We start from the raw sequence: 12,856 nt of genomic DNA, 5'->3' as shown, positions 1-12,856 counted from the left end.
ACCGTGGTTCTTCTCTCCTTTTTTTCCATGAAGGGTGTTGTTCTGCTGTTTGAAATCAGTGGTAGATGAGATTAGACCAAATACAGTTAGAAGAAGAAAATATCTATCTGAATCTTAGTCACAGTAGAATGAAGAGTGAATTAAAAATGCCACATCTGCCAAATCAGTGTAATTAATAGCTGAATATGCTCCTTTGCAATTAGAAGTCCCTATGTGCAGTGATAACAAAATGGTATTGTATGTTATTAGAAGTAGAAGAGAAACAATCTAGCATGTACTACCAACTGCTCTATGTGTGTAACCTGGTGGAGCCTGTTTGTTATTCTGCTAATGATGTGTTGTGTTTCTACAGAAATGTTCTCACCCACATTGCAAGTTAATGATATCCTTGCCTGCTAATATCTGAGAACTGCTTTTTAAATAGATACACATCTAGATACTACAGTGATGGACTTATGAAATGGAGATTAAAGATACATAGATATAGACAGACCGGAGAGATTAACAGATTTTGCAAGTTAAAAGAATTGTTGTTTAAAACCTCAAGTTAACCTACTTTAAAATTAGGACATATTGTAAGCATGGACTGTCTTCCTAATTGTGCATGTTTGAGTCTGTCAGAAGAGGGAAAGAAAGAATATCTAACCAGGCCTTCCAAGGACCCAAGGATCCTTGACTTCTGTGAGTCATGTTATGCTTGGTTTAAAGAGGTTTCTTCTGACACGATGTGAAAAGAGTTGGAAATCCCCTTGCATGTGAGAGGAGTGCTTGTGCAGTACAAGCATGAACAGCAGCTGTTTAAGAATTTACTCTATGAAGCAGCTTTGAGAGGTCCAGGACAGGAGGTAAAAGAGCCTCTATGTGCTTAGTGCTTGTTTTAATTTCTTTGCTACTATACATAATCTATCAAGGGCTTCTCTGCAGTCCATGATGGGCAAGGCATGGGAAGTTTAAGTCATTGTCATGCCTATTCTTGGCCCTGCCACCAGATAGGTTATGTTCACCTGAAACTGCTTCTGCTCTGTGGGAACCATCATTGGTACACTGTTGTGGCTTATTTTTAATCACAATAGGTTCATAGTGGGAACTGGAATCAGTTCCTAAAACTGTGTCATTCCTGAAGGGAACAGATAAATAGAGATGTGATAGATGAGAGGAGTCCAAGATGCTTTCACCACATGAAATCTCTAAGAGAAGCTTTGGAAATGTATTCTTGAACATGTAATCTTGTGGAGTCTGAATTCTATTTGCATAACCAAATATTCAAGGTGGAAGTGGTAAAGCATCAAACCCCAAATCAAATTAAGAAAGCAAACAACAAAAACCCAACTTAGAGGGTGGGTGCCAGAGCAGGTAGGAGAAACCCTGTGCAGAGAACTGGGCTGTTACTGTGTTATGGATCTATGGGGTTTCTGACTCCCAGTTTTACATTTATGCTCCTCTATGTGGATTTCTGGCTGAGGTGACTGTGGTAATAACCGACTATGCACACAGTTTCATTGGCAAATGACAGTGAACCTGAGTTCTCTTCCCCTTTGGACTCTTGTCATTGCTTACACGTCCTCTTCTGCAGGAGGAAATGCTAGTCCTGTCCACTAAAAATAGGGCAGTTACATTAAAAAAAACACGTTAAGTTTTGTGGTCTCCACATACAGAGATGCTTGATTTGTCAGGGGATTCTACAGAATAAGTAGGAGCAAGCCCAAATCTTACTTCTTCGTTCATTTGCAAGTTCAGAGTAGCCCAGCAGACTGCTGATATTTGAAGTACTTCTGTCATCCTGGCAGCACTTCTAACTCCCTTCAGGCCACGATGCTTCCTGGTGGTCACATCACACATGCCAGGACTCTATTCAGATTATCTTCCACCAGAATAACTCCCCTTTTTTTCCCCTCTGAAACTGCAGAAAGACCATTTCTCTACAAATAAGGCAGCAGCTGCATCCATTGATATGTGTGTGTGTGTGTGTGTTACTTTGGTGTAAATTCTGATGAATCACATTTATGGAAGACAGACATTAACCAAGACAGACATTAACCAAGATGTGCTGTGTAGGAGCAAGCCACATGAAAAACTGGAGGAACAAAAGCAGGAAACTGCAAGCAATCACAAGAGGCTCTGTACTAGCAATTGGAAGTAAATATAAACATAAGCAAAAGAAATTATCAACAAGGATGAAAATGCAGGGCTAACTGTGCAGCTATAGCCATCTGTAACCTGTACTTTTTGTCTTTGAAACACATAATGTAGCTTTTTGTTAATCAGATCACACAGATTTTGCTGAAGCAGAACTTTAGTATTGAGATGTCAGGGCTAGAGAACTGGCAGCTCACAGAGATATTTCTTGAACATTATAAGAAGTGTTTAAAAACCTGCAAAGTAGCTGTATTCTTTTCTTCGCTTTTGGTTTTTGGAATGTACAACTTCTAAGTCACACCTTTTTTTCCATCCAAAGATTCTTTTTATAGGTGACTCAACTAACAGAGGGATGATGTACTATCTAATAGAAAGGGTAAATAAGACTCTTCAGGAATGGCAAAAGACTCATGATGTTAAATGTTATCATAATATCAATGAGGGGAAAACATTTATCAGTTACTCCTACTACCCCCAGTTTTGGATGAACGCAAACCAGAGACCGACTTTTGAAAAAGCACTAGAACAACTGCTGCAGAGGTACTGTACAAACTCTATTGCTGGCTTGTTTGTATTCTCATTCTATTCACAAATGTGTTTAACACATTTTACAATTAAAGTCCATAAACAATTAAACATAATGTGTGCAGACCGTATTGTGTGGTTGAAAAATAGTAGAAAATTACATCAGGCCTCTGATCAGGATGCCAGATACAGTTCACTGAAATGCAGTGCAGTGCAGTTAAAATGTTTGCCATCTGTTTTAAGGCAACATGTGTTGTTTTTCCTTTCTGGGTTTCAGATCACGTCCCCTGGAGAACACAGACCAGACCGTATTAATTGTAGGTGGCGTTCAGTGGCTTAATTCCAATCACCTGCAAATTATCCAAAAGGTGTTGAACAGGTAATGTTATGTACTTGGTGTTATTCCAAATCTTGATATGATAAATTATGAGAAACAACTTGACAAAAATTTTTAAACACAAACATTTCATTTGTTTTCTCATGGGTGTGCACTTAAGTGACTTTAAAAAAATAAAAATGCAATGTCTTTTGATGTGTCTGATAAGTAAAATGTGTGTCCTTTTTTTTTTTCATTCGCTAAACAGGGAAAATCTATCAAATATCCTGGTAATTATCAAATCCATAGGGATGGGCTTTCACCTCCCAGTGGATGGAATACATTCTCTGTCACAGGTAAGCTACAGTACATTTAGAATGCATTTTCACGGAAGACTTGTCATTTCAGCAATAATTTTGCTGTCTGGTCAAAATATGTTACAACCTCTGCTGAGCAAGCTTTAGGTGGATCAAAGAAGAATTAGTGTTTGCCTTTGCTCATACTGCTTGCTAATACGGATTCAAACTAATTTGCCTTATTTTGTGGATTCCACCGCAATCAGAGCACTGTTCAAGACGCCGCGCTCAATCAGCCATCCCAAGAACCAGAAGAAGCTCCAATATTAAGCCTGCTGCCAAAGTTGAGAAATCGAGCTGGGGATAGGCAGATTGCTCCATGTACCACGTCAAGCACAGGCCCTCCCCAGGCTTCCTCCATGGTTACTGCCGGATCAGATTCACTGGTCTGGCTGCACTGCACGGCTCTCCATAAATCTATCTAAACCAACCTATGAAGCCAGAACATTACAGAGCAGCTGGAATGGACCGGTGAATCCAGCCTGTTATTTGTATATTAATCGGATGTTACAGTCAGTTTAAATCATATCCAAGACTCTCAGAGTAACAGATGGGCTCATTTCAATGTGCTCTGTAACTCATTCAATTCAATATTTTTATTTACAATTTGGGCGGTAGTTCTCTATTGAACACATATAAAATGCGCGGATGAGACGGGGCTGGGAAGCGCCGGAGGGCAGAACGGAGTAAATGATGCCTACCAGTGCTCCAGCTATTCACAGGTGTTGAAAAGAGAAAATTATTAGCTTTCACAGTTTACGTACAGCACTCCTATCACACTGGGGACTGGCGCCAATGTCTTTTTGCAGCCATAACACACTGCTATATTCAGTGTATGACTTACTGCTGCTCGCACCCTTCTTTTCACTGTGGAGGCTGCCCTGTCAGATTTTGCCCATTTTTTCTAAGTTAGTACTATCTGCTTTGTCTCTACTGAATGTCTTCTTACTGATTCCAACCATTTCCTTAATTTATCCGGATGACCAAATTAGGATACAGTAGGGAAATCGTTGGCATCAAGATGATGCCATCAGTATGAGTTGTTGTAGCTCCTGCCATAGCTTTCAGCAGAGTTTAGTCCTAGGACGAAGCAGCAGAACTTTGATCGAAGGTAGGTGAGGAAAGCATAGAAAGAGTATTAAAGGCTTCCCAGGACTACCTTTTTCTGTTTCTCATCCAGTAAATTTATAAAACTCCAGAAATCAACTACAGTGCATAACTGACATTCTTTTCCCTTTCAATATTGGAATCATATGCCAAATTACCCATGTGGTTTGGGTGCTCTGGACTTCTGGATTACCCCAGCTACTCTTAAAGCCCTTCTGTCTGCAGTATCAAATCCACCGCCTTACCAGATTTATGGCTAACCTTTTTTCTGTTCCTGGCCTTCCTGCAGTATCCTGAGAATACTGAGAATAATCTGTTCTTCAGTATAACCGTTTCTAAAATACCCATAGCCCTATACTCCTTTTTAATCAACAGTCTCAATGACTTTGATTTGAAGCTGAATTTTTCTTTACAGGAACAATTTCACCATTTGTTGCAGACAACTTTATAATAGATTTTTTTTTTTCTGAATTACACCTCATATAGGCTAAATACATATTAAAAAGTTACCCAGTAATTATATTTTAAACAACATTGAAATCTTCCTATGAAGGAAGCTGCACAACTACTGAAAATTAATTATAAGTTCTGCAGAAGTCTACAACAGTCTTGGAGTAATAGCTATTTTCAAGATTGAATTTATAGTAATTCATGTCTGGAGTGTAACATAATTGCTTTATTCAAAATGCAGTTTTGCTATTCATTTCCATACAATAACCTTTAAACAGTCCTTCTGACAAGACATTGCAATATTTTATCTGGAATGCAGGCAGAAGTGCAAAACTTATGGAATGAAAACTTGATTCTTCTGGATACAGCAAAAAATTTCGGCTATGAAGTTGTTGACACCTTTGTCATCACCATGGGACGTTACAAAGAATTCCTGCAAGGGAAGTGTGGCTGCCATTTCCATGAGGTAATAGTTTACACTTGTATCATTCCCAGGTATTTAAGAGAGATTTTAACTGTCGGGTGCTTAGAAGGTATGCAACAAGGTTCACATACGTGACTCAAAGTTAGGCCTGAATAAAATCAATGGAGATAGCAGTTTGTATGGCAGCACTTGTCCCTCGCCGCTCAGAGTGCAACGCTGCCGGAAGATGGGCCGAACTGCTGTAGTGGTTATTCCTTGAAATAAAAACAAGCATGCTCTTCTGCAAAGGTAACCCCTGTAGAAGGATGTTGCACCGTTTCCAGGTTCTTATATTATTTGCTGTGCGTTACATATTCCTACTGCTTCCGCATGGACTCAGTTTATCTTTTTGCCATACCTCAGTCTCACAGGTTTTTTGTATGAAGCGTTCCTAACTAAGCAGCTCAGCAGAATCCCATCGAACCATAGGTACATTTAAAATGGAGCTTAAAATTGAAAGACCAACCTTAGTGCTGTATATGTTGTTGTATGTCTGAGAGAGAGTTATCTGGGGTAGTTACAGTGACCGACTATACAAACAGAAGCATAAGTCTCTTGTTCTCACTCACGCCCATAATTCTGGTTTCTTTTTTGTCTGAAATCTATAGAAATTCTGTCTTCTGTTTTCTAACTACTGGACTGGTGAAACGGGGACATGGCAAAATATGTGAGTAGGGCAGTTGAGAACATATCCTTCTCTTCTTTCAAAGTTCTGGCAAGGAATCTTCAAAATATATTACAAATGAGAGGAGCCCATGGATTAAATAAAAAAATGAATAAGCAAACACATTATTATATCTAGGCACAAAATCAGCCCAGAGGCTGCCAAACCAGTGAAAGTAAAGAGTTTGAAAAACACGATATTTAAAGTTTTTCTGGTTTCCTTTAAGATGTATTTTGAGTATGTGGTATGTCTTTTTATAGTGAGTGCTATTCCCCATCAGCAAAGGAGGGATCTGTTTTAGTTTTGATTTTCTTGTACCTTATGTATAGCAAATGAAGAAGTGCACCCCTAGTTTGGTGCAGGCAACCCTGAATGAAAACAGAGTATAATTTCTGAGTAGTCAAGTAAGCAGGTACCCTCTGCCATAAGGCTGATGACAGTAATTTTGCATATGAAAGTTAAAGAACTCTCACCACCAGACTATTCCTGTAGCTTCCAACCAAGTCCTTCCTCATACCCATGCCACCAACTTGTTGGTATAAAATGCCAGTTCCTAGGTTCCTGTTATGAGTGGTCAGTCTGCTGAGAATCCAAACGTGTCATTCATTGCCCTAAAGAAGAGCCATGAATATTACATTACTCCCTTTGGAAACCAGAAAAAGCTTTGAGGAATAAAGTAGGCTCCTATCTTTCCAGGTGCTTAGCTCCTGATTCCCAGTAAAAAATATTTCTTCAGTGAGAACTGGAATCATGCACTCAGACATCATCAGTAACCCCATGCCTCAATTCATTGCCAGATGTAAGGGCAGAGAAGCCTTCTGCTACTTCTATAGATAAAGTCATGTTTAGCACAGTAAGAAATTGCATGTGATGCTACAAGGATCTTCATTCTTATGAACCGAATCTGGGTTGTCTGTTTAACAAAAGACTAGGAAACTACCACAATTTATTCCATTAAAATCTGTTTAGGACCATAAAACTTGAACTGTCATATCTTTCAGGAAGATTGCATTTCCTCTGAGTGATCAAAGGAGAGAGGACACATGTAAGTTCTTTCACAGAATGTAATATAGAATGAAAAGAAATGGTTACCAAAAAGTTAAAACTGGAGGAAAAAAAAGGATGCAATGAAATAAGTCTCTTTGAAACCAAGAGTTAATGAATTTATGCTGTTTCACAGTCAGCTGGAGGCTTTGAGCCAGTAAAAAGCTACTAGTTGGAAGAAATCTCAAGAGTTTGGTTAATGACTAGAATAATGACACAAGCAATTTGTATCATTTAGAAGACAGAACTCCACAAGTTAATTCTTATGGCGAAAACCCTAGAACTTTTTTTCTTACCGTTATCAAAAGTGCACAAATATTAAAAAAGACTATCACCCATGCAAGTGAAATGCTAGCATTTTTTCAGCATGAATTTAGGAATTTGTTTTCTGCCAAAACAAATTACTTCAAATAAGAGAGACCACCAAATGTTTTCTGAACCTCTCAAGAGAAGGATAAAATCCATTTGCTTATTTTGCCAAGTCATGCCTATTTTTCTGTAAGCCTCACTCTTGGCCAGACCTGTTCCCAGGACCTGGACGTGTGCAGGGTTAACACAGGAGCTCCACAGAGCTTCACAGGTGCAAAGGTGGGCCATGACACCAGGAATAAAGTGGAAGCACTAACTTTTGCTGTGAAGAAATGTCAGGATAGCTATGATATATTTTTCTAAAAGATGCGAAAGAAGCAAAGACCTAAAAATAAGGTTTCCTTCATCAGACACCCACAGTATACACTGGAAAACAAAATATACTGTGGCTAATTAAACCTAGGAGTAGTTTAAAACAAACAAACAAACTGAAATTCAGTCGTGATGACTGAATTCAAGCATAGGCTCTGGCATGTCCTTGTGGTGTCTGCTGGCCAAGGACTAGCATAGCAAGCCTAACTTTTTTCTTGTAGCCAGTGGATTATATTTAATTCTTTCAGCCACAGCAGTCACCTTTGCATAAAGCAGAATAAAAACCAGAATAACTGTAAGGCTTTGATTTTTCTCCTTAAATATCACAGAGATATAATATCAGAGACAGTCTGCTGGACAACAAATGCGTTCCCAAAAGAGAGTGGGGAGGCAATCACCTGCCACTGGTTGGGCTTCTGCTCCAGTATGAGGCTCACTGGGACTGAGCAGAGGTTTGGGAGCGTTGTCAGACCCGTCTGACCTCACGTGCTGTGTGTCAACCTCACAGCTGGTTTCCACGTCAGGCTCCTCAGCAGCTCACATGTTTTCGGCCCACTGCCATGGCCTCTGTCCTGCTTTGGGACCAAACACAGCAGGCGTGGTTAGTTAACCGATCCTTTAATCTACTCTGCTCAGTACGTGAGAGAGGCACGAACGCAGCTGAGTCCAAATGGAGCTGGAAAAGAGGGAGTAGGTCACAGAGCAGATATTTATGCGATGGATAAATAGTCCCATGGAGTAAATGCCTCCCCCCATTTCACCCAAATGGCTGTATTGACCCTTTTTTGTCTAGAACCCAGATGTTGGTGTCTTCGTGGGTCATTGCTGATGCTCACCATTTCCACAGAGCTTTTGAGCGAAACAGAGACCTTCAAAGTGAAATATTTCAGATGCTTGGTATGGAATTGGGTGGAAAACAGCAGGGCGTGATCGGTCATCAGCATTTTTCATGCACTCCTCCATCATTTTGTATGAGCTCATGTGCAGATTTGGCCTTGTTTCTCTGCCGGAGGAATCTCAACAGAGAGTATGTGTTTCTAGGGAGGATCAGGGGAGAACAAGGCTCACAGAGCTCTTGTTAATGAGGCTTAAGAGGTTGTTGCACCTGAAAGAGGCATAGATGTGCCCAGGAGAATCTATCAGCCACCAAAACCCAGACCTGATCCTTGAGGAAAGCAAAAAGAAAGTCCTTGAATGCTTTTGATACCTCGTTAGTTTTAACAGTTTCGTCATCAGTTTATTTCTGCAACCTGGCAAATGGAGTTTCATCAGGTGCTGAAGCAGTTTGTGCTAGGAAAATGGCATTTTGCCTCCAAGGACGAAGCCAAGAACACTGTGTAAAACCCCAGCGCTTTTCATGTTTTAAGAGAACAGATGAGATGGAGTAAATCTACTGCTTTGTACTTTCACTTTCTTTCTCTTAAAAAATGACCTCCTAAACTCCAGGAAGACAGCATCCTTCTGTAAATGCCACCTGAGCTAAAGCACGGCCATGCGAGAACAGAGGGCTGGCCATTCTGTGCAGTCAGAAAACAAGAACTGAAATGCATTCAGCAGTTCGCATTTAGTTCTCATTAGCTGGCCAAACAGAAAGCTATTTCCCCTGATTGTTCTGATAAATTATTTGAATTCCCACCAATGCACATCAGAGGGCCTCAGGTCTCCCAGATAGCATAGAAGTCCACAGCTCTGTAGACCCCACAATCTTCTCTCAGATTGCCAAGGGATCTGGACTCACAAAGGGAATATGTTGATCTGGGACAAAAAATCTTGCATAACTCTGGCACTTTCTGCCCAAACATACTTCTAGTTCTGTGCACACATGCAAACTTGATTTTTCAATTATGTCATTCTTCACAAATGCTTATGGAGATGTAGATTGGCCAGCAGTTATAAAGACCTCTATGGAACCTATTTTTTAATTCAGATTTATTTCCTAGTTTAATGGCAATGAAATCATAGTCACAACATAAAAACTAGCAACCTTGGGATTTTGGTATCTTAATCAGTGGCTGGCTGCTGGATGAACATTAGATTGCATTCCTGGGAGATTATGCCTAACAGGAATGCAGTTTGGGTGACTGGTTCAAGGTGGCATCGTTTTGAAATAGCTGTAAGATCTAAGGCACTAATTTAGAAAAATGAACCTCCAGTAATTGCCTGAAAACAAATAACAGCCCTTGGCTTAGCTGTATCAAATTGATCAGAGGATATATTAATTTTCTACATGGATAACTCCTGGTCTTTTTTTAGTTCAGCCAGCTCCCTCATAGCTTCTCTGCCCAGTCTTTCAAGCCTTTGCACATGTTATTCCTTCACTCACATTTAATTTTGTATGAGCTGCTTCATTATGAGCTGCACTATGTATAAACATTGTTTCTGATTGGCTGTTCAGTGACAGTAAATATACATTATATTTTTGAAAAGCTAATATGCTTCTGCATAAATATAAGCATTAATAAATGAAGTCTGCTTTTCAAGGGTCTGCTGTGATTGATATAGCAGGAAAAGTGATGGGTATCAGAGCTATCAAGTCAGCATGTATTTACTCTTTTAAAAATAAGTTAACCACTTGGCCCCTTTTCTGCTTTGTCTGGCTTTGCCAACGCCTGGGTTGGGGTCCTCTGTCCTGCATCTGCGCAAGGTTTTGAGGTTTTGTCTCTCTTGAAGTTGCTTCATTATTCATCAGTGACTGTGTGTTCACTGAGACGAGACCTTCAGCATCTCACAGGAGACCACCCCACCAGTCATTAGGCTCTGACAACCTTTCACTTTCTCTCTCGTTAGTCCATGGGTATTTGTTTATTCCATACAAATTAAACATGATAATCCCAGAGCTTTATACATATTTGGGGGGCCAAGGAAGAGCATTCTTCTGCACTAAGTTGCTGAACCACATTGTGGTTATGTCAGTGTGATGCCCCAGGGAGAGAGATGTTAAATTGCACCTTAATTCCCTTCTTGGAGAAACATGACACATGAGTGTTTTCATCTCAATGTGGAGCTGGGCCAGGTTTGCATCAAGACCTGAGAGTGAGACATTCTTGCAGGGCTCACAGCTGAGACACAGCATGTTCCTCAAGTGCTTGGGATCAGAGCAGGATTTAAACCTTCCTGCAAGTCAGGGCTGTCCTGAGTTTATTTTTTCCCATGGCAAAAATACAGACGAGCTGTTAAGTATGAATTTTGTTGTTCAGATAAATTGCCCTTAATGAAGAGAACAAAGTCTAATATATGAAGGCATTACAGAATCAGCCAACTGAGTGTAATGGGCCTGTACATTTAGATTTCAAGGCTTAAGTGAATAAGATCTTGCATTTCAATTAGTATGTACCATAGCAAGTTGGCCCACTAAAATACTGTTTGCGAGCAACTTGCAGCTCAACGTAAGAGTATCAGGACCTGCTTTGTGGAGAAGTGTCTCAGCATTTTTGTACACACAGCTCTGTGTCTTTCTAGGTGCAGGCAGAAAGTACTCACATATGTCACTTCTTTTGCAGGTGGTGAAATCCAATCCCTCTGAAGAAAGTCCGCACATAACAATGACGTTATCAAGGCACTATACACTGGGGAAATATCTTGGCAGTCAAAGCAAGCCATCACAACTGCAGGACTATGCAACAAATTCTCAGTCCCCATATCATGTCCGAGGCCCAATAAATCAAGTTTATTCTGAAATCCTTCTCAGCAGGCTCTGTGCAAGTAAGAGGGAGCTTGTCAGCACATAGCCTCTCTTGGATATAATGTTGGGCCTAGAGATGTGCCACTACCTGAGTGACAATTGAAGGACCATGGTGAATTTATGACATGCTTCCTCGGTTGGCTGCACACACCCCAACAGAGTCTGGGACATGTGGCATTTTTCCTAAAACTTTATGAAATCAAGATATGCCCTGGCAACTCTGTGGTGTCAAAATGGAAGATGTAGGGTTGCAAAGGAGAGGAGAGGGGAAGTTACTTGAACTGTTGCCAAAGGCTAGAACAGCTGTAGCTCAAGCAACTGTGTATTAATGATAGTAAAGAGAGAGAAATATATACACTTGAATGATTTGGAAAGGACTGCTTTAGCTCTTCAGCACTATCTAGTTTTCTATTTATAGAGACACTGTAATATTTGAATGTATTTAGAAACTGGCTACATTCCATTTTAAAGAGTTTTATTTTCTGTGGATGGGTTCCCCTTCAATGTCAAACCTTTTCTATTTAGACACTTGGTTTATACAACTTGAAAACGTCTATTAGCAATTTACTGATGATGTCAAGTTTTGAACTCTAGTGTTTTTAGTGAAAACACACCCCTTCTTTGTATCTTAGATGGAACAGATGTCTACTCTATTTTTTGCATGTTCTAAAGCTAATATAGGGGTAGATTACTTAGACTTGAGACTGATTATAACTGTCTTGATGTAACATGTAAATATAGTGAATATGTTAACATAACCTTATTTATGGTCCCAGTTTAGGAGACTGGCCATATGCAAGAAGACTGCTTAGATATGTACTTCAGTGTCTACCTTGACCTGTAAGCCAAACAGGTATTCTCCCTGCATGGAAGTGCCATTTCTTTTATGATTTTTTTGTAAAATACTTGCCCATGTGTGAAGCCAGTACCACAAACAGAAGAAAAATCCCCTTTGCAAGCACACATAAGAACTTTGGGATCTGGTTTTTAATTTGTCATAAGGCGCATGTGATGTGATGGGAGCAGGATATACTGCCTGCATCTCATGCTTGGCAGAGACAAGACCTTCTCTGAATGCCAGTTTCATGCTGTAGCCCAGCTACATCACCGGTGTTTGCAGACCGACTCTGGGTGGAACCCCAGGGAGAGGCTTTACCACCACAGTCCACTGATCCCCTGCCACAGCGTTGGCAGCACGCTCGTTCACAGTTGCGGTGCCCTGATGGGAAACCAAGCACGGTCCAGGCTTAGAGCTGGATGATGGGTTAATGGCACCCCATAAGACTGTTCTCCCTACAAATTATCCAGATAAGGATTTTTACGAATCCAGTCATGGAGCAGGCAAGCAAGGCACCACTCTCTCCCACCACGCACTGGAGAAGGGAGTCAGAACCAGGTAAGTACGAGCTTAACGAAGGATCCACCGAGCTCT

The 12,856-nt window shown here is 40.4% G+C and overlaps 1 protein-coding gene across 1 annotated transcript in view; it reads left to right on the top strand.

Annotated features, from left to right (window-relative positions):
• CPED1 (cadherin-like and PC-esterase domain containing 1) overlaps window positions 1-12,232 on the top strand; it is a 168,605-nt gene extending 156,373 nt beyond the window's left edge. The window contains exons 22-27 of the mRNA XM_010581312.1: window positions 2,456-2,676; window positions 2,939-3,040; window positions 3,246-3,333; window positions 5,210-5,356; window positions 11,243-11,975; window positions 12,006-12,232. Of these exons, the coding sequence (XP_010579614.1) occupies window positions 2,456-2,676; window positions 2,939-3,040; window positions 3,246-3,333; window positions 5,210-5,356; window positions 11,243-11,470 (786 nt within the window). The 3' untranslated portion in view covers window positions 11,471-11,975; window positions 12,006-12,232. The remainder of the gene's footprint in view (window positions 1-2,455; window positions 2,677-2,938; window positions 3,041-3,245; window positions 3,334-5,209; window positions 5,357-11,242; window positions 11,976-12,005) is intronic.
• The last annotated feature ends 624 nt before the right edge of the window (window positions 12,233-12,856 follow it).

This window comes from Haliaeetus leucocephalus, unplaced genomic scaffold (genome assembly GCF_000737465.1).
Source record: "Haliaeetus leucocephalus isolate CR32 unplaced genomic scaffold, Haliaeetus_leucocephalus-4.0 Scaffold763, whole genome shotgun sequence".
Lineage (NCBI taxonomy): Eukaryota > Metazoa > Chordata > Aves > Accipitriformes > Accipitridae > Haliaeetus > Haliaeetus leucocephalus.
Note: the sequence above shows the minus strand (reverse complement) of the source record. Positions and strands in the feature narration are given on the sequence as shown.